At 44.1% G+C, this 22,953-nt stretch overlaps 1 protein-coding gene across 8 annotated transcripts in view; it reads right to left on the bottom strand.

Annotated features, from left to right (window-relative positions):
• Positions 1-22,953, bottom strand: part of LOC126482723 (mannose-6-phosphate isomerase) — a 123,771-nt gene that overhangs the window by 86,128 nt on the left and 14,690 nt on the right. For all 8 annotated transcript variants that reach the window (XM_050106562.1, XM_050106559.1, XM_050106560.1 and 5 more), the window contains one exon: positions 6,432-6,759. In XM_050106562.1, coding sequence (XP_049962519.1) covers positions 6,432-6,749 — 318 coding nt within the window. In that variant the 5' untranslated portion in view covers positions 6,750-6,759. The remainder of the gene's footprint in view (positions 1-6,431; positions 6,760-22,953) is intronic.

The following is a 22,953-nucleotide window of genomic DNA, read 5'->3' as shown; positions in this document are numbered from 1 at the left end:
TGCCAGAAGAACAAGCCACTGGCTCTGAAAGTTTTAATATGTTTATATGTGTGATCTCCTGCCACCACTTTGTGAGTACATTTTTACCCATCCAATTAAATTAATTTGTTAGTTAGGTATTTGTCACCAAAGTATTGGTGATAAATGAACTTAAGTTTTTGTTGTGACTGTTAATGATATTTCATGATGATGGATTTTATTCATATTTAGCTGACAAGCTTTTAAGATTTTGCTTCTGTTTTTCATCAATTAATTTATTTTGCATATGCTACTGTGTGTAAATGCTTTGCTTGCACTATGGAACTACATTTTGCGCTGCTGGTTTAACTACTGTTCCAACAGATTTATCTATTTTACTTATATAAGTCCATCACTCATGTATTTATGTCAATATACATGGTATAAACAATTAGTTTGAATCCTTCAATAAAATTCTTCAGGGTATCAGACCGCATCGTCATAATTTTAAATTGCGCCAACGTTTCGGCCAGCGTTGCAGCTAGCCTTCATCAGGGCCTTACGTTAACTGCTAAATGAAAACTTCAGATGGAAGACTGGGATAAAGTCGACAGGTTAACCTTTCAGCAAGCATCAAGGACCAGCAATAGTATTACTAACCGCCAGATGAGAAAGTACGACAAACTACAACAGAAAGCCACGGACGAAACATTGACGCTGGACAGGCGACGGACAGTGGTCAACCTCTCCAGCCACACCTTGAGCGAAGCAACCACAGCAATCCTGGCCAAGGGGATGAATTTCGCAGTCGCACCTAAGCGAGTTCCAAAAGAAGATATTATAGAATCCGTAGAGGCTTCGGTACGTCATCTGCCACAGGCCGAGGCGGAGAAGATCCGGCAGGAAACGGTCAGAGTTCTGAATAAAGCAAAGCCACCGAAGCAAAACATCAACGCTGAGGAATATCATGCCATTAAGGAACTCAGGGACAACCCCCACTTAGTAGTGGTACAGGCAGATAAGGGCAACGCCACTGTAGTCTTGGACACGACTGATTACAACAAACGAATGGAAGATATTCTCGCAGAACCTATCTACAAGAAACTTCAGGGAGATCCGACGGCCAAGGTAATCAAAACGACGCAGGCACTGCTCAAGCACTCTAGAATCAATTTCGACAAGGCCAGAAGATTCATCCCGCAAGTGACACAGGCACCAAGGATATATGGTGTACCGAAGGTACACAAAACCGACTTCCCCTTAAGGCCCATAGTAAACAGTATAAATTCGCCGACCTACTACCTAGCGAAAGAACTGGCACCTAGGCTCCGACACCTAGTGCATCAAACCGAGTCCTACGTTAAGGATTCCACTCACTTCGTGTCTCTCCTAAAGGAAATGCGTGTTACGGACCAAGATCTGATGGTTAGCTTCGACGTCAAATCCCTATTCACGAATGTCCCAGTGTCAGATACTGTGAACATCCTAGAAGAACGCGTGGCACCTGATGTATGTGAGCTTGTGCGCCACTGTCTGACGACCACCTATTTCAGGTGGAGAGGTCAATTTTATGAACAAACTGACGGTGTAGCTATGGGCTCACCCCTATCGCCTATCGCAGCAGAAATTTTCATGGAGGCATTTGAGGAAACAGCCCTCCAGTCCGCACCATTACGTCCAAATTGTTGGCTTCGCTATGTCGATGATACTTTCGTCATCTGGCCCCACGGAGAAGAGGAGTTACAGAACTTCCACAAGCACCTTAACCAACAGCATAGAAAAATCCAATTTACAATGGAAACAGAGAAGAATGGGGTGCTGACTTTTCTCGACGTGGAAGTTTATCGAAAACCTGATGGTAAACTTGGCCACAAAGTGTACAGGAAACCAACCAATACGGACAGGTACCTTCACGCCTCCTCCCACCATCACCCCACGCAGAAGAAGTCCGCCCTGCACACGCTAACGAAGAGAGCGTACAGGATAAGCGACGAAGAACATCTGAAGACAGAACTTGAACACCTCAGGTCCATCTTCGGAACTAATGGCTATGGGAAGCAGATGATAGACAGCACCATGTCGACAAGGGAGAAGACTAATAGGGAAGAGGAGAAGGAGGCACAGAGCATTGCTGTGTTACCATATGTACAAGGGGTCACCGAACGTATTGGCAAAATTCTACGAAAAGCCGACATCAAACCAATTTTCCGAAGCAGAAACAAAATATCAGACATGCTCGGTTCTACCAAGGATGCAGTTGACAAACTACACACAGCTGGCGTGTATGAAATTGGTTGTGCGTGTGGATTAGTTTACATAGGTGAGACGGGACGTCCGATCAGCACTAGGCTCTCGGAACATGAAAGATATATCCGCCTGAAACAACACACTAAGTCAGCAGTGGCGGAACACCGGGACGAGTGTGGGAAACCAATATTTTTTCAAGAAGCCCGCGTCCTGGCGAAACAGCCTCTCACTTTCAAAAGAAAGATTAGAGAGGCGATAGAAATAGCCAAAAGACCCGCCAACATGAATAGAGAGGACGGGTACAAGCTTCCGAGGTCTTGGCTGCCTGCAATAGCAGGGCTACGGAGCGGCGGCAGTGCCGTGGCGGCCCATGCGGACACGCGGAGAGCCACAGTAGTGGTCGCGAGCACACAAAGCAATGGCACGCCGCAGCCGGCTTCTGGACAGCATGGAAACAGTGTGACGTCACAGCCATCACCTGTTCGCTATTCATCCGTCTCCTCCAATGGGGTGGATTAATATAAAGACCAATAGAAAACAGCTATTTCAGCCAATAATAGATAATAAAGGAAACACCAATAAAGCATACCTTTCACCCCTCCTCCTCCTCCTAGTACAGCCAATCAAGTAACGACACGGTTTTCTCGTGCAGCTATTTAAGGAATCCAAGTGTGTTCATTTAGCAGTTAACGTAAGGCCCTGATGAAGGCTAGCTGCAACGCTGGCCGAAACGTTGGCGCAATTTAAAATTATGACGATGCGGTCTGATACCCTGAAGAATTTTATTGAAGAAGACAACGGCCGCGGAAGCCTACGCTTACAATTAGTTTGAACTATAAGAATTTGGTTTAGACCACATTACAATCCTACACGATTTCAGTTGACTATTTGTTCCTTACTTTAATTATTTATTTATTATATATTTTCATTTTAAAATTTAAATTTGTTAGGATTTGGGCTTTAAGGTGACAGTGCATGGCCACCCCCTACTGACTTCAGCAATCCATGCTAGTTTGAGGTTGCACATTGCCCTCGCCATCTATTGGATGTAGTTGCAAGTTAGTCTTGCCCCCGATAAAGCCCGTCCTGTCATACAGTGACCAAATCCTGATAAAAAGTTTGTTGTTCTGGTGAGGATTTCTGCATGGCAACACAGTTCCTCTATATGACAAAACTGATGCTACTCAGTAAATCCCAAGTGTTGAAACAAAAATATCTATATCCACATCTATACTCTGTAAACCACTTTGAGGTGCATGGCAGAAGGTACGTTCCGCTGTACCAGTTATAAGGGTTTCTTCCTGTTCCATTCACATATGGAGCGCAGGAAGAATGATTATTTGAGGACCTCTCTCTCTCTCTCTCTCTCTCTCTCTCTCTCTCTCTCTCTCTGTGTGTGTGTGTGTGTGTGTGTGTGTGTGTGTGTGTGTGTGTGTGTGTGTGTGTGTGTGTCCGTGCGCACGCGCAGTAATTCTTCTAATCTTATCCTCACGATCCTTATGAGAATGATATGTTGGGGGTTGTAGCATATTCCTAGAGTAAACATTTAAAGCTGGTTCCTGAAACCTTTGATAATAGACCTTCTCAGGACAGTTTACATCTATCTTCAAACGTCTTCCAGTTCAGTTCCTTCAATATCTCTATGACACTCTCCCACAGATTAAAGAAACGTGTGACCATTCGTACTGCCCTTCTCTGTATGCATCCAATATCTCATGTTAGTCCTATCTGGTATGGGTCCCACACACTTTAGCAATATACTGGGATGGGTTGCACGTGTGATTTAGCCATGACTGAACCTATGTGATCATTCCATTTCATATTCCCACATAGTGTTACACCCAGATATCTGTATGAGTTGGCTGATTCCAACAGTGAGTCATTCATATTATAGTCATTTTGTGAGGTGCAAAATTTTAAATTTCTGAGCATTTAGAGCAAGTTGCCAATCTCTACATTGTGTCGATATCTTATCAAAATGTGAGTGAATATTTATGCAGCTTTTTTCAAATAGTACTTCATTAAGATAACTGCATCATCTGCAAAAAATCTGAGCTTACTATTAATATTGTCGGCAAGGTCGTTAATATACAACAGGAATAGCAAGGGTCCCAACACAGTTCCCTGGGGCAGACATGAGTTACTTCTACAACTGACAATGATTCTACATTCAAGATAACATGTTGTGCCCTCCCTACCAAAAAGTCCTCAATCCAGTCACAAATTTCAGTTGATACCCCAGTAAATCATGCTTTTGACAATAAGCGTAGGTGCGGTATTGAGTCGAATGCTTTTCGGAAATCAAGGAATACTGCATGTACATGGTTGCCTTGATAAAAAGCTTTCAGTATGTCATGTAAGAAAAGTGCAAGTTGGGTTTCACATGATTAATGTTTCCGAAATCCACACTGGTTGGCATTGAGGTGGTCATTCTGTTCAAGTGACCCCACCATGTTTGAGCTCACAATATGTTTTTAAGATTCGCAATCAAATCAATGTCAAGACTATTGGACAGTAGTTTTGTGGGCCACTTCCACATCATTCTTGTAGACGAGTGCAACCAGTGCTTTTTTTCCCACAAACTGGGCATGATTTTTTCTTCAAGGGATTTATGATAGATTATAGCTAGAAGGCGGACTAACTCAGCCACAACTCCAGTATAGAATCTGACAGGGATTCCACTGGGCCCTGGAGCTTTGTTCAATTTTAATGATTTTCAGCTGTTTCTAAACACCAGAGATATTACTACTTATTTCATTCATCTTTTCTGTGGTATGAGGATTAAATTGGGGCATTTTTCCTGGGTTTTCCTTTGCAAAGGAACATTTGAAAATGGATAAGCATTTCAACTTTTGCTTTGCTACCCTCAATTTCCATTCCTGTCTCATTTGCTAGGGACAGGCCACTAATGTTGGTGCCACTAATGGCCTTTACATATGACCAGAATTTTTCTGGGTTCTGTGAAAGATCACTCGACAATATTCTGCTACAATAGTCACTGAAGGCATCATGCATTGCTCTCTCGACAGCCAAACGTGCTTCATTCAGCATTTCTCTATCTACAGCCCTACACTGTGTTTTACATGTATTATGCGGTAAACACTGTTTCTTTAGAAGTTCCTTTACAGTGAATGTATACTATGGAGGTTCCCTCCCATTATGAACTGTTCTGTTCAATACGAGGGGGGACCCAAAAGTAACCGGAATCGTAATGCTGCACATCGTGTACTTGTAGTACCAGGTTGTGCCGCCAGACAGCAAACCAACAATTATATTTGGAGGTTATGAAACAGCTTTGCAGAAGTTTGTCGTGAAAATGTCCAGCTTTGTGGTATTCTGGTGTGTGGTTCCTGCATCACGACAACACTCCTGCGCACACGGCTCTCAGCGTTCGGCAGTTTTTGGCCTCAACGAAGACGACTTCATTGACCCACGCACCCTATTCACCGGATTTAGCATCCTCGGACTTCTTTCTATTCCCAAGGATGAAAAGAGACTTGAGAGGGAAGCGTTTTGCGGATGTGGAAGATGTAAAACGCAATGTCATGAAAGTGCTAGCAGGTATCAAAGAGGATGAATTTAAAAGGTGCTTTGAACAATGGAATGAACGTTTGGACAAGTGTATTAATGCTAATGGAGAGTACTTCGAAGGAGATTAAGGTTGTATTTGAAAACAATAAAGTATATGCTTTCTAGAAAGAAATTCCGGTTATTTTTGGGTCCCCCCTCGTACAGTCTGGGGTGGTGTTGAGCTGAGCATACATAAACTACAGATAAATAGATTTGTCTAAGCAAAAGATCCACGCTGTTCGTAGATGTCAAGTTTCAATGAAACTCTCAGAATACAAAGTCTTGTACAGCTTCTATGGTACACATCCACTCTTTCCATTATTTCTTTGAATGATTTCTATTTAACTACTGCTAATGTGGTACAGTTACAATATTATATGAGTGCTTATATGAGAATCCATTTTTGTTATCTTTGTGAAATTATGCTTCATGAAAGTAAGTGAGACAGACAAATGTAAAAAAAAGTGTAATGGTTACACAGCTGCAAATATTAACTAATGTAATCAAACAATTGCTGTTCTATATTTTTCTCATTTGATATGTGTACTTGCACAAGGACATTTTGGCTAGAATGTTACAATCCTCAGCATGTTTTATGTTGGCATTATTAAGCATATAATTTTATATGGTCCAGAAAAAGAATTCAAATGCATTACCTTGGTGGGATGAGCCTGAATAGACAAGGCTTTGTTGATTGACAATACTTTAAAAAGAAATGGCAACTGAATACCAAATGATGATACTACTTTTCTACCTAGTGCCTGTGAATTGCCTTCGATCCAGTCCAATAATTTTTCACCAGAACTTTTCACAATAGATGGGCCATTGGGATGAGTTCCCATCCAAAGTTCAGCGTATGGCCTGTTTTCATCTATTATCAATTCTGGTTCTGCACATTTTAGAAGAGATGCCACTTTGCTGTTGAGCCCAACTTTTCCCCAGTCATACTGCTGATATGCACACTTCAATTCCATTGCCGTTATTCTGTAAATTAAAGAATACCAATTTAATTATCATCTTACAACAAAAATTACACACACACTTTCTAATAATGCACTGTGCACATAAAAAGCGTTAAACCACAGTGTATCTTTCCACCCTCAGAAGACAATGAGAATTAGTGGTCCAACTTGTTAGCAACTATGAACTTGTATAACAAAGTAGTTCAAATGCCCACTTTCCCAAAACTTTAATGGGCATAATACTACAGTAATAATAGGCACCTTAGTAACTGTTGGCAATATTACTATCTTTTCCACCTGGCCAAAAACAGCTAAATATTCATGTTCTAACATTTCAATACTTTTATGACACTTATAGTGTAATATAATCATATAGTGTGTTTGTTTCTTTGTTTAATATGTGTTAAGGGGAATTCTGACACTGTAGTGTCATCACTTTCACTTGAGGCAAGACATTTCCACTGCAGGTCAACATGATATTTTACCACACGGCCAACAACAGCAAGAACTGTCAATATCTCCTAAATTATGGTAAAAATAATACAAAAAAAGGTCCATTCACAGTAATCAAAAACTGTGCCATGGCATAGCAGAAGTTTAGTGTTTGTTTTTGTCTGTCAAAAGTTACAGTTTATGAACACATTGTAATGATGCTGGTTAGTGAGGACAGCAAATATCTATAATGAAAAGATGAATGAACGGTACTTCAGATGAATTATTCACAATGTATTATTTTGAAGCTGAGTGTTCATATTTTCTATAATAAATTTATTTATTTGACAAGACTGAAATTATTATACTGAAATCAAATAAGTAATGTTGTAACCGCAACAGGAACGGTCGCGGGGTTGCTGCTAACGAAAATGTGGCGGGACCGAATGGGAGCAGCCTTCGAACAAACAAGACGGATGAACGAGAATGGAAAGACAAGCACAACGACGGACAACCAAGCCAGACACCAAGCTAAACAACAAAGAATTAAGCAATGGGGTCACGAGAGATAACCTCACAGAATCACAACAACGTCCATTCGTAAACGGGAAGTAAGCACACGCAACTTAAATAAGCTGTCTGTAAGTGACTCAACATGAATATCGGACTGCCTTGCTGAGTGAGAGGCAGCCACCTAAATACATGACAGGGTATGTCGGTATTGGCTGCTGGGAACACGTGCTCCACAGTGGCACCCTCACGTTAAGACTTGGGGACAGGAGTGCGTGCAGACACAGCATATGATGTGACTGCTGCAGAGACTTCTAGTGGTCATCGAGTCTCATGCTGTCTGGCTCGTATTCGAAACCCGCGGCACTCAGTACCAGAAGTAACAAAAGCAAAAGGAATTTGCATTAGGTTTGGGATGGGGTTGTTTCATGTACAGCATTGTTTTCTATCACCTGAGGAGGCGTTTTAACATTGTTTCTATGTTTTTAAATTCATTCATTAACTGTGTTAATTTCATTATTCTTCATTATATGTTATTTCCTTGTGATATGCATCTCGATCTCTCATTCATGTGGAATCTGGTGTCTGGTAAACCTGATTCTTGGTTTTATTAATGTTGTTTCTGTTGTGTAAGTTTTGGCCTCCTGCATTGGTCGATGTTTCAGAACTGTGCTTTATGGGTCAACTGATGCTGATATTGCCTTTCATTAATTTTGATGATTGACTGCTACATGCATCTGTTTTGACTTCTGACTTTTTGTGGTGTGATCTGTTTTAAAAGTTTTGTAGTGGTATCAGTCTTTCATATTGAGCTATGCAGGGTAAACATTAATAAAACCGACAAACTGCAGGGGCGGATTCCTAACTAGAAATGGACAAAAAGTCCTATGAACATGTGTTCGGAAATGGACAGTGTGCGTGCAATGACAACAAATTGTCCCACAACACAGTACAGAGCTGCATTGCATCCACGTCACGATGGACGTTCAAAGTGGCCTCCACGAGATGCAATGCACTCTTTCTCACGTTATGGCCCCTCTCTGGATAGTGTTGTACACACGCTATTGAAGTAAATAGGACTGATGACAGATGTCTCACAATTGTGATGGTCTGGTACACAAACCATCAGCAAAATCCTTCCTGCAGAGGGAAACCCCCACCGATAATCTTTGCAATAATTGCAGGTGACAGTGGCAGTTGCAGTTGTCATGCAAGATACACATAATCATACTTTGGCTTACACCATGTTGGCAGGCCACTTGTACTAGAGTTCATCTCAATATCCTGTACAACCCAGTCCTCCAAATCTGATGTACACACAGTCCACTGCCTCCCTGCACATTTGTCAGCCTGGAAGGACAATCACACAAATGCCCAAATAGAGCTTGAAATGTTGTGTTATATATGGTTGGTGTCTGTGAGGGTACTTGTTTTGGTATAGTCATGTGCCGACTCTTTACCGCTTCCAACTGCTTGGCTGTACACAAACTTCATCTTGGCTTGTTCCTGAGACAATTACTGGACCATTCTGCTGCTTACCCGTATATTGCATCAATCATGCATCCTGTAAAACACAAGGAATACATAGCATGTGGTCAGAGGAATCTTCATTCGTCAGTCATCTGCCATGGCAACAATACATTTCCAGACATGTTCATATGCTCTTTTTACCTCCATTTCTTGCAGTTTGGCAGTTTTATTAATGCTCACCCTGTATAGCTCAACTGATGTTGTCGATACCAGACACAATGTGTTTGCTCTTACTATGCGTTTTTTAAACTATTGTTTTATCTTGTTGCTTTTTTTTTGCATTTCATATATTTTACTATTATTGTGATTTTATAGTTGTGAAGTTAGATTTTGATATGTACCACACAAAACCCATATTTTCCCATTGTAGCCCTGTTAGCTTCAATACCCATTATTAAGAATTTGTTCGATTTTCTACTTGACATTTGTATCTTCATGCTGTGGAAAAGTTTAAGGTTAATGATTGGCATTGTGAAATCATGTTTGTGTTGCATCTTCTTGTGTTGTGTGGTATGACGTCATTGGTCAAAGCTGTCAGGTGGTGTGCTTCAAATTTGTTGTATATGGCAGCTAGCTTCTACCAAAAGTAAAAGTATTATGACATTACCGGCATCCCTCTTATATGGATTCAGTCTTATTTTCTTAAAAGAAAGCAGAGAATCAAATTCACAAGTGTGAAAAATCAACTCAGACAAGGGCAAATAACATGTGGCGACCCAAAAGGATCAGTATTGCACACACTTGTTCTTCGACTACATACATAATCTTCCCAGGTGTTTAAAACTTGTTTTTATGAAAATGACAGAACTTTTATTAGTCTTTCAGTGTTTTCCCCCACAGATTCTGCTTTATCAGTGTGTTTGCTGATGTTATAAGCATACAAATTAATGCCCCAAACACAACCTCACCAGACAGCTCAGATTACAGCTGAGTATGCCTATAATAGGCTCACATCAAACAGTTTTTATCTTAATATAAAAATGACTCATAAAATGCAATTTCAAACAAGGAAAAAATAACATGCTAGCATCAGATGAAAACATCAATTGTCATACAGAAAATGAAACACCTGGCATAATACTCCACCAGATCCGTCCATGTAACAAGTTGAAATTGTGTCACCAGATAAACTAATGAATACAATGAATTACACGTGTTGCTTTTAGATATATCCCTGATGGTCTCTACTTAAAGACAACAATGTTGGCTTATTTTGCGTATTTTCAGTACCTGTCTTACAGACTACGAAGTCTTTCGTGACAGAGTTCTTGAATAAAAAGTTCCCAGTTTATTTGCTGTGTCAAATTTTGATAAGATCCTAAGCTTTTGACAAAGTTCTCCATCATTGTTGTCAGGGGCTAAGTTTGACTGTTGCGAAACTGGCGAGGCTCCCACTTTCATACCAATAGGATGGCAACTGACTGACTGGATTATGTCTTGGAAACACAGAAATGACACGTTGATTAATTGGGTTTCTGCCGGTTATTCGCATCTTCCCTGCATGATATTTCAACTGTGTGACTTGCAGTCTTCTTCAGGTGCTGCCAAATACTGATTCCAGTGTGTAACGAGTCCAGTATTTATGCCTATATTTTTTTAGGCGTTCCCTCTGCAGTCCGCACCACATCTGGCACTCCGCCCGTTGTGTGCGCCGACCAATAGCAATGGCTGTAGCGGTTTCTTCTAGCTGCAGCTCTTCCGAATGCTGTGCACGTACTTTGTGGCTATTATCCATTGTCAATATAGCTGAACTAAGTTCTGAATGGCGTCCAAGCTGTGCTAGACGTTTTATCTGCCGATTGTCATCATTTGAGTCCTTCTGTGAATTGAGACGTTCTGTTACCATGGTGTACCGTGTTAGGCGTTCCGTCCGAAGTTCTTGTCCCCCAGGAGCAGCTGCAGTGTCATTTTCAGGCTGATTCTGTTCAAATTGTCGCTCAAGACTCAGAAGAACACCCTCAGATTTGTGTTTGTTGTCTGAGGGACCATTTCACGTACGTCTTTTGTTACATGTACTGGGCTATTATTCCTAATTCCATTTTTATACTTGTGTCCCTTGTGGACTGGACGTTGCCTACGTTGCGTCTTCAGAAGGTGGAGAGCTGGGTTCCAAGCCAAGCTCGGCTGGAAACTCATATCCTGGTTAATGAGATTCTCCGCGACGTTAATCTCAATAGATTATTTATGACGCTGTTCCAGTATCTCGATGTTGGTGTTAAAATCTTGGCATCATTATACTTCATAGAATGATCGAGTTCTAAACAATGCTCAGCAATCGCTGCCTTGGTTGCCTGTCTCAGCCCGATGTGCCTTTGGTGCTCTTTGCACCTGATGTCAACGGTCCTGGTTGTCTGGCCGATGTATGCCATCCCACATTCACATGGTAAACGTCTGGTTTCTGTAGATACAGGTCATCCTTCACACTCCCTAGCAGAGCCTTAATCTTGGTGGGTGGATGGAAAACGCTTTTAATGTTATGTTTGAGGAGAATACTGCTGATTTTAGCAGATATCTGTCCAACATATGGCAAATGTGCAGCCTTTTGCATTTCTTCTTGTATCTCCTCAAGAACTGCTGGTGGTGAAACAAGGCGCAGCCTCCCTTTGAAGATCTCAAGAAGGGTATCCATTTTTGTAGAATGGAGATTGTAGATGTTGTATCTCTGTCGCCAAATTATCTGGATCTGACAGAGTTCTTGACCAGTGAACCAGTGTTCTGAGTACAGTGTTTTTCTGTGCCGGATGGTGGCAACTGCTGGCTTGCAGATACAAGTCGGTATGAGCGGGTTTGTGGTACACACCATGACTGAAGGTACCAACTTCCTTCCTCTTAGATAGTACGTCTAGGAAAGGGAGTAGTCCATCTTTCCCCAGTTCCATGGTGAAGTTAATGATAGGGTGGCATGAGTTTAGGTGGTCCAAGAAAACATCATCAAGCTTTTCCCTCCCATAGGGCCATATGACAAAGGCGTCATCCATGTATCTGAAAAAGCATTTTGGTTGATCTGGGGTCGATGTAAGGGTGTCCTCTTCAAATCTTTCCATTAAAAGATTGGCCACCACCGATGAGAGGGGGCTGCCCATTGCCACGCCTTCCATTTGCTCGCAGAATTGACCCCCATATAGGAAGTACGTCAAAGTCAGTATGCGTCTGAATAAGTCCACGAGAGCACCGTTGTACATTTCTCCAATCAGCTCAAGTGCATCACTCAGTGGTACACGGGTGAACAGGGAGATCATGTCGAAACTGACCATAATGTCAGTGTCTGAGATCTGTAGCTGCCTGAGGCATTGTAGGAAATCCTCTGAGTTGCGAATGTGATGGGCACACTTCCCTACATATGGTGAGAGCATCTTCTTAAGGTGTTGAGCAGTGAGGTAGGCGGCTACACCAATATTGCTGACTGTTGGACGTAGAGGAACCGCTTCCTTGTGCACTTTAGGCAGGCCAGATTTTAATCTGGATCATACTGGTGCTTTAGGCCTCAGCTGTTTAACATCAAGATACTGGGACAGCTTCAGCAAAGAATCTATTGAGATAAAGGTGGCAGTGAATCTCATTAACAGGGACACTGGTTTCCAGCTGAGCTTGGCTTGGAACCCAGCACTCCATCTTCTGAAGACGCAATGTAGGCAACATCCAGACCACAAGGGACACAAGTATAAAGAAGGAATTAGGGATGACAGCCCAGTACATGTAACAAAGGACGTATGTGAAATGGTACCTCAGACAACAGACACAATAGCTGAGGGCGTTCTTTCGAGTCTCGCCCGACAATTTGAACGGAATTGGCTTGAAAATGACACTGCAGCCACTCCTGGGGGACAAGAACTTCGGACGGAACACCTAACATGGCACACTACAGTAACAGAACGTCTCGATTCACAGAAGGTCTCAAATGGCTACAATCGGCAGATAAAACACTTTGCACAGCTTGGACGCCATTAAGAACTTAATTCCGCTGTATTGACAATGGATAATAGCCACAAAGTACGCGCACAGCTTTCGGAACAGCCGCAGCTAGAAGAAAGCACTACAGCCGTTGCTATTGGCAGCCTCACACCACGGACAGAGCGCTAGACACGGTGCGGACCACAGAGAGAACGCCTAGCACAGCATAGGCATAAATACTAGACTCGTTCCACAGTGGAATCAGTATCGGTCAGCACCTGAAAAAGATCAAGTAACACAGTTGAAATATCATGGAAGGAAGACGCGAATAACTGTCAGAAACCCGATTAATCAACATGACTACGCCTTGCTGGAAAAGCCTGAAGAATTACAGAAATGACATGCTCAGAGGTGGCGCCCTCTACATCTATAGATTTTGTTTGCACCATACAAAATGTAAATCGTCATCCAAGTGTGCTGAAATAATTTCAAAATTTCAGGTGAGAAATGAACGTACCAGTAGAAGACACATTAAAACTTTTAGCTGCTCATTTCTCCCTTGATTGTCTACAATTATTTTGACACACTTTCACAATCATTTACTTTTTGTACATTGGAAACAATTATGAGCTGACCAATATAACAGTCGTCTGTTCACCATGTCGCCCGCCATAGATAATATTTTTATAGGCGATTTTCAAGAGTCAGCATGCTCCTTTCCACCTTTCCACCCATCCTGTTTCTTCTGATATGGTGACAATACATTTTTAATCTGGCCACACAACAGTGAGAGGCTGCAGTAGTTTGCTGACTGTTTGAGTGGTATACACCTAACATAAGACTTTCAGAGGGGGGTGAAGAAGAAAAGGAAGTTACCTTTCCTAGATCTGTTTGTAGAATGGAAATCAGGTGGAAGACTTGGCCATTCTTGTACAGAAAATTTCAAACAAGGATAACCTCGGCTCTGAGATTAATCATCCGATGACAGTGTTCAGAAGAAATGGGTATTTTGTCCATGATATAAGGTAAATGCTGTCAAGGAAACCAAGACACAATGCTGTTCAAGCAAGCCAAGAGGACCAACACATACTGTGGCTTCTAATCCGTGGTGCAAGAACTGCTAACATAGATAGAGACCTAAACAGGCAAGGAACGAGTCCTAAACAGGCAAGGAATCAGACCAGCCTTCCTGCCACCCAGTAAAATTAAAGAAATGTTGTGACCTGTCAAGGACAATCTTGGCCTGAGAGTTCTAGGCATTCACAAATTCCTTGCAAGTGTGGCAAAAGCCATGTGAGCCTGTCCATGTTAACCACTGCCGATCGCTACATTGAGCTCAGCCAGGGTGTATACGTGGACAAGGAAAAAAAATTCCCGGATTTCTCCTGGATTTCCCGGTTAAAAATGCACTTTCTCCCGGGTAAAAATATACTTTTTCCCTGTTAACTGACAGTATATTTTCTCTTGGAACTATATAAGTCCTTTGAATGATTATGGTTTTATACACAGGAGTAGAATTTCCCGGTGCTTTATAAAACTAAACACAGGCAAAAAACCGTGTTTTGGAAAGATCTTTGATGTGCAGCAACATATACGCTGCATATTTTCGTATTATGAAAGTATAAATTCGAATTCCACCAAACACCGCATGTTACTTTTCGAAGCATTGAAATCGAGATTGCGATGCGCTTTTGTAAGCCAGTCATAGCTCATGTCAGTGATCTCGCCAGCCGATGACAGCGTGTATTCAGAGCTTAGGACACATGATGTAGTCAGCCAATAGCAACATCACTGTTAAGTAGCACGAATGCACAAACAGAAAAAGTTAATGGTTTAAATTAATATACATAGTGTTGCTACACGAAACGCAAAGCTTTCACATATATTGGTCTGTAAGATTAATACGCTGCAAGAGAAGCTAAGCTTTCACATACAATGTTGGTCTTTTATGTGTGTATTACAATTTAAGATATATCACACAAATGTGATCGTAAAATTTTTAATAACGGCTTAAATGTCTGATCTTCTGGGCTCGAAATTCATCTAAATGGCTCGACATCAAAGAGTTCATTTTTAAATGAGTGTCAAACGCTCTGTGAACTAAGAAATTCATCGTACATATTCACACATAGCTCCGTTGTAACTGCCAGAATGGTACTTTGATGGTAACGCTTTTCAAACCACCATTCGGAATATTTTCCCGCGACCTGTTAGAAATAGGTTCGTTTCTGCAGTTGCCAGAGAGCGCCAGATGACAGCGTCACCGCGCTTGCGCAGCTACGATGTCGCAGGGAGCCCGTATGTTCGTACGTGTAAAACATTAAAAGATCGTACATTATGTCATAGAAGAAACAAAACATCAGAGGATACTCCAAGAGCATCGGAATTTCGAGACCCATACTAAAATGTCAACATTTAAAGTGCTCATTTGTATGTCCATATTCCCAGTTAAGTAGGCCATGACCTGACATTAAGCTTTTCAATGTGGTTTTCGGGATGTAAATTTTCTTGGAGTACCAGTACTGTGTTATCTCACATTTGGTTCTTTTTATGGCATAATGCCATACGTACTAGAAGTTGAAAACGTGCACTTGAAATGCAGCGAACAGTGTGTGGAATTAAAAAGAAAATTTCTTTAGCAAACCGACAAAAATAACTTCATTGTTCTGCAAGGCAATTAATGCTTGACTGTCAGAAAGGTGGAAATCAGAAATCTGTTTTGCTTTCATTTGACGTGAGAGCAGTAAACGAAGAGGAAACAGCAAAATCACTAAATGTAAACAAGGATCACGTGGAGACTACCCACTACCCCACTGTAACTCAGACTGCTCTGGGCATCAGCCCCGGGTCTACGATATTTCCGAACCGGTACAATACCCCACTACTGCCTCGAGTGTTTGAGATAGGACGTCAAAAATTTTTAAAAAATCGAATTTTCAAAAATATGTTCATTTTGTAGAGCACATCTTTCTGAAGATGTCTGATACATAAAACGTGTGTTCGAGGAAATGTAAGGCATGTTATTTGGTCGTAAGTGTGCCGAAGGGCATTGCCTCGCCTCCTCACACAGCATTCTTCTATCGTACGTCAGTGTGCTTCGCTCTGTGGAATTGTATATTTTGTAATGGATGCCATCAAACCATATTCAGGACAATGGAAATTAAAATGTCCTGTGGTGCCTCTCCTGCTTACAATTGGCCGGTTTGAAATCTTGTCCCTCTTCAGAAAATTTGCACTCTTTATTCCCTATCAGCTAACAACTTGCTGCCCTGTGTGACAAAATTAAATATAGGATACATAAATCCAGTAAAGACACGAGACAAGCAAGACAATACACATTTCTTCAATCCTTAGCTCCTAGAATTTTTTTCGCTTTAATCTTGCTACAGCTTTACATGGGTGATTTCCTTTCAGCGAAAGAATCTATTACCTCATCAAAGTTCGTGAAATATTTTGCTACATGAAAAGTCGAAATGTCGTCTAATACTGAAAAGGCAGTTAGTGCAAATAGGACCCAAGACTGGTGTGGTTTCCCAATCTGATTACGTCTATTTTGTCACTCTCTGCTAGATAAAAAGAAATAGGCCTTTCTAATACTGCAAAAATTGTAATACACACCAAATAAATGAGACTGTTTTGGCACAAACGGTCTTCTTTTTTGTAACGACAGAATACAATTCACAAAGTACCAATATCAAGTGCCTATTAGGCCTACTACAAGCAAAAAGCCTTACGTTAGGAAGTACTTTCACACTTCATTCATACGCTCCAGTTTCTCAAGTATGAGATCGAAAAGTAGTAGTACGAAATTTTTATATAAACTTGGAATCGTCAAATTGTTCCATAATTTAAATGTCGTCATTTCTTCTCCTTCCTCATTCTAACAAACAGTCTTGTTAGCACTAGTTCTGCAACTGTTCCTGCCAATATCAAAGCTTATTCGCAGGCTAACTCCACTAACTCTGTCAGAATCACTGGTTTAGTTATCTTGCGATTATTCTCCAGTTAGGCGTTGCTACATGTTCGTACAACGCGTATTCCGCGCTTCTTCCATAATAGAATTTAAAGCGGCTGCTAGCTGGGGACTGCACAACTGGCCCTTACTAGTATAGCGATCTGCCCAAAAATTTTCTGTCAAAATTTCATTTTCTTAGATACACCGAGAAGGTAATACGTAATCTTTCTTACCTGTTATTCGTTTATTTCCACTCCTGTAGTCTGAATCTATGGATTTAGCTAGTAATTATAACAACGCTCATCATTCGCAAACCCAATCAACCACACAGACAGTGGTTGTCATTCATCCGTTCGGCCTTACTCCGCTCAGCTCGTATAGCCCCTTTTGTCTGTAGGAAACTTTATTTCTACATGTGACGAGGATTCCCCTGACAGAGACATCATGTACACTATGCACACATTCACAAATCAACTTACGATTGATTCAGAAATCAACTTAGAATGTGTCCAAAAATGTTCAAAAACTTCCTAAAGCCTTTGACACATTTTGCTGTTGGCAGACGTTTGTATGAGCACTGTGTTTTGTTGCTGTATATGGCGCATTTCCTTTGCAATTTAAGTTTTATTTACGTTTTTTTTCTCTCTTTCATGTTTTATTGATGCAGTATTAATCTGAAATAGCGGTATACAATAGTATCCTTTGTTAGAGTATCGGTTTGTTGTTATTCCTGATGTGCGGAGCGGCGGCGATCATTAAATAACACACCGACATGCATTAATACAACTTTATTATGCGAGAATATTTACAACGTCTTATACAGTCGGCAGCACACAACAGAATGGGAAGCAATATGGCGCCGCACAATAAGTCCACATGGGTCAGAGAGCCTGCTATGGCGGAGATATCTCACTCGTAGAGTCGATAGTCGCCCCCTTGCAGTGCGGAGCACGGTGGTGTGCCAAGTCCTGTGCCAGCCCGGTGGGGGTGGGACACTTGAAGGTCACAAAAGCACTTTTCCATGGTGAAATCACATGCACAACACTTGGGGGTAGGTGTAGCAAGCTCGACTGAAGCTAGGACATAATCCCTGTGCCAACGGGGTGGAACCACGGGTCGTCCGGCCCGTGATGTAGGCTGCAAGGGGGGCGGAAGGGGTGGGAGGGGTGGTGGGCCCGTCCAAACCACGATGGGATTCCTGGGAAAGAGGGCAGGCGTCGTGTACGTCGGGGTCACTTGCAGAGTGCTCCTGCAAGATCCACGCAGGTTTCACCCGGTGGAGTGAAACAGTTACTGGTTTGCCGTTGTTAAGTATCGACAATGTGGGAGAGCCTCGGGACAGGACTTTAAACGGACCAGTGTAGGGAGGCTGCAGGGTTGTCCGTACTGTGTCATCATGTAACATGATAAATTCACATGTGGACAGTTCCTTACGCATGAACACACGAGGCCTACAGTGGGCATATGGCAAGGGAGGTTTGATGAGCACGATGTGCCCTCGGACGCTCTCGACGAGTGCTGGGAGGTCGGAAGAGCTTGGTAGCGGCGTATCCTCGACGAATTCAGCTGGTAAAACCAGAGGCTCCCCGTAAAGAATCTCGGCGAGGGAGGCTTGCAAGTCCTCTTTGTGTGCGGTGCAGAGGCCTAGCAAAACCCAGGGGAGAGATTCAGACCACTGGTCACCATGGCACATAAGTGCGGCTTTAAGCGTGCGGTGCCAGCGCTCCACAAGTCCATTGGCCTGGGGGTGATAAGCGGTTGTGTGAAACTTTGCGACGCCACGGTGCGAACAGAGGGAGGCGAACAGCTATGATTCAAACTGCCTACCTTGGTCGGTGGTCAGTGAGGTAGGGCTTCCGAATCAGGAAATCCAAGTGGCAATGAAGGCCCGAGCCACAGACTCAGCCAAAATATCTTCCAAAGGGACTGCCTCGACCCATCTAGTGACTCTATCAATAACGGACAGGATATATTGAAAACCCTTGGAGGGAGGGAGGGGACCTACAATATCAATATGGGCATGTCGCAGACATCCTTTAGGTATGTCGAAAGTGCCTGGCGGAGGAAATGCATGGCGGCCCACTTTAGCTCTCTGACACGGAATGCAGGCGTGAGCCCCCATCCTACAATCATGTTTAACACTGGGCCAGATGTACCTTTCCGTGACCAATCTGGTGGACGCTTTGATGCCTGGGTGAGCTAGGTTGTGGAGTGCAACAAAAACAGAGTGGCGGAGAGCTGCAGGTACGAGAGGGCGGGGGCTACCAGTGGAAACATCACACCAGACCGGTTCTATGGTGCTGGGGAATGCAAGTTGTTCCAGTTTGTGGGAAGAGGTTGTGTCTTGTTGCAAGGCACGAATATCGGGGTCTTCGGTTTGCCGGCGGGCCAGGTTGGTAAGGTCAAGTGGGCTAGTGATGATGTTGACGCGAGACAGGTAGTCAGCGACTACACTGTCAGCGCCTCGGATATATTGTGCAACAGTGGAATATTGGGATATGAAATCCATATGGCGGAAGCATTGTGGGGGGAGATCGCATGAGGGGTTACGGATTGCATCTGCCAAGGGTCTCTGATCTGTATAAATCGTGAACGGGCGACCCTCAACATCGGCTCTGAAATATTTGACCGCCTTGTACAGGGCGAGGAGTTCACGGTCGAAAGCGGACCATTTGGACTGGGATTTGGTTAATTTCTTGGAGAAGAAACGGAGGGTTGGGGGGTATCCAATACATGTTGCTGAAGGACCGCACCAATTGCAGTGTCGCTCGCATCAGCTGTAATAGAAATTGGTGAGTCGGGAGCGGGGTGAGCGAGTGTGACAGCTTTAGAGAGGGCGGTTTTGAGATTTTTGAATGAATCGGCCATCTACAGTGTCCAAATGAGTTTGTGTTTGCCTTTAGTATCCTTACCTGCCAGAGCGTCGGTCAGAGGGATCTGGATAGATGCAGCATGGGGCAGGTAGCGCCTGTAGAAGTTCACCATGCCTAGAAAATGACGAAGTTCAGCGAAGTCCTCTGGGGAAGGGAGGCTAAGTATGAGTTCAACCCGAGAGGAGGTAAGTCAGACACCCTTGGCCGTGACTGTGTGACCTAACAAGGTGACCTCAGGACTGCTAAGCTGAGACTTCTCGTGGTTGATCTCCACTCCATTAGCAGCGAGCAGTGCAAGCACTCTGGAAACATGGAGAGGGTGTTCCTCAGGTGAGGGAGAGAAAATCAGAATATCGTCTAAGTAGGCATACACGAAAGGGAGGTCAAACAACAGAGCGTCGATGAAGCGTTGCCATGTATGTGCGGCGTTTTTCAGACCATATGGCATGGAACAGTACTCAAAGAGGCCAAATGGAGTGATTATGGCTGTCTTGGGGATGTCATCGGGGAACATGAGAATCTGATGATATGCTTTGCTACAATTGAGAACGGAGAAGATCTGGGAACCATGCAACATCTGGGTGAAATCTTGAATGTGGGGGATAGGGTAGTTATCGATGGTAGTGCGTGCGTTAAGAGCACGGTAATCACCACAGAGGCGGAAAGTACCGTCCTTCTTCGGCACGAGATGGATTGGTGACGACCAGTTACTATCAGATTGACGGAGAATGTTGGAATCCAAAAGATCTTTAACAATGTCTTTAGCATGGCGAAGTTTCTGCGTGTTTAGGCGGCGCGCCTTATGCCGCACAGGGGGTCCTTCAGTTGTGTTTATTCTGCGGCGTGATTTCCGGAATTGCACGCAAAAACGTAGGAGTGGCAGGGGGGGTAGTGGCAGGGGGGGTAGGGGCAGGGGGGGTAGGGGCAGGGGGGGTAGGGGCAGAGGGGGTAGGGGCAGAGGCTGGCCAAACCGTTAATGGGATCACAGCTGCGGCACAATGACCAGGCTGCGGAGGCTTGTCCACGATTGCAAGATTGGGTGTGCGGAGTTGTAGAAGCTGCTCTTGTGTCTGCAACAGTTGTGCATGGACTTCGTCAATGCGAACACGCAGGTCAACATTCTGAGTGCGCAATGCATCGACGTCTGAACGCTCGCGCAAGAAAGCTGAGAGAGCAGAAGAAAGGTTTGTAGCAAGTGACATACACTCTGAAAGGACAGAGTGTGAACAGTCAATAGGAACTTCAGGCTGAGGGGGGAATGTTGTGACACACCAGGAACACTCGAACCGGAGATGTGAGTCAGACAGCCGGCTTGCAGATTAGGGGAGAGGGCATAGTGATGAAGAAAATCGAGGCCGAGTACAGGTGCATCAACTTCCGCAGCGTAAAATGTCCAGGTGAAAACCTGATCTAGGGCAAATTTAAGCAGGAGATGTGAGGAACCTAGCACCGGAATCGGGGAATTGTTAGCAGCTATCAGTGGCGGTGCACATAAGGGATCTATGTTACGGGCGAGGGAGGGTGGGATAACACTAATGTCGGCTCCAGTGTCCACTAGAAAACGAAGTTCGGTGTTGGTGTCCTCGACGAAGCGGAAGACAGTGCAGCAGGCGTCGGACGAGATGCCGGTAGGCGCCATGAGGCAGCGCGGTGGGACGTGGCGCCTAGACGTGCCCGCCATAAGCGTTTGGGAAAGCGCACGGGGGCTTGCAGTTGCGGGCCGCATCACCAAATTTAGTGTGGAACCAGCAATAAGGAGGGCCAGCTTGCGGTGCAGGAGCATGGCTGGGCGGTGAGGCAGCCAGCTGCGCGGCCGGAGTGTACTCAGGTGCTCGCTCGGCCGTCTCTGGTGACCTTTGGGGCGGCAACGTAAAAGTAGGTGGTGCGGTCGGGCGATCACGGGGTGACGGGGACGTTGCTTGCGCTAACAGCATGGCGCGTGTCCTGCCGCAGCCAGGCTTGGCTTCTGTTACTGCATAATGCATGGGGGCGGCGGATGCCGGACTCGAATGCTGGAGGTACCAGTGTTGAATGATGCTATAGGCACAGCCGGCGATAGGCAGGCGTACTTCGAGGGGCTCAGAGACATGGGACAATAACTGCAGTTGTAGCTCAGAAGGAAGTTTAAGCAGCCAAATTGTCCAAAGTGCAACGTCTGGTAGAAACAACGGCGTGTAAGTGGCGCCACAGCTGTGATGGGGTTCGGTTGTCGATGTGTTCCTCATGGATGATGTGTTGGATCGACTCAGCAGGGGAACTGGATAAGCATTCAACGATACAAGCTTTACCAAATTCGTACTTATTCTGCATGGGAGGCGAAAGCAGCAGGTCACTAATAAGATCTGTGTGATCGTGCAGGTGACTAAGAAGGCACACAAATCGGGCTCCGTCGTCTAGCATGCCGTGAATGTCCAACATTTTATCCACTAATGCAAACCATGTCTTAGGGTTCTCCGTTTGTAGGGCTGGCAGTTTTGGGAATCTGCTAGGCGCGAGGTACTGAGGAACGGTCAGTGCAGCGAATGCACTACTTGGAGGTGCAGACGGTGTAGCAGTGTAGAGTGGTGCCAAATAGGGATTGTAGACACCAGGAGACTGGCACACAGTAGCTGTACTAATCTGGTTATTAGGGACAAAACCACACGATATACAAGCAGCAGGAGTGCAAGAAGAGAGTTCAGTCTTGACATGTGAGTTCGGTTGCATAGTGTAGGCAGGTACAGTTGCTGGGGCCCCGGCTGGTGGGGGCACGGTTGGGTGCGGAAGACTCTCCAGTACCGTGGAAACAGGTGCAGTTCGGACTGGTGAGCATGCGACCAGTGTTTGCCAAGCGAAAGAACCCGGCACGGAAGTCGATAAAACGTTGTGGACCGGCGCGGGTGGGGGGGCCGGTGCCGCCGCGGGCGCGGGCGGTAGGCATGCCGGAGCTGTTAACAACGGGTTCGGGAGTGTAGCGGGCGCGGTTGAAACCGACGTGGCAGAGACGGACGAAACCGTCAGGAAAACATGCGAAAGATGAACAGGA

The sequence above is a fragment of the Schistocerca serialis genome, chromosome 1 (genome assembly GCF_023864345.2).
Source record: "Schistocerca serialis cubense isolate TAMUIC-IGC-003099 chromosome 1, iqSchSeri2.2, whole genome shotgun sequence".
NCBI classification, from domain to species: Eukaryota; Metazoa; Arthropoda; class Insecta; order Orthoptera; family Acrididae; genus Schistocerca; species Schistocerca serialis.
This window is presented reverse-complemented; position numbering and strand designations above follow the sequence as displayed.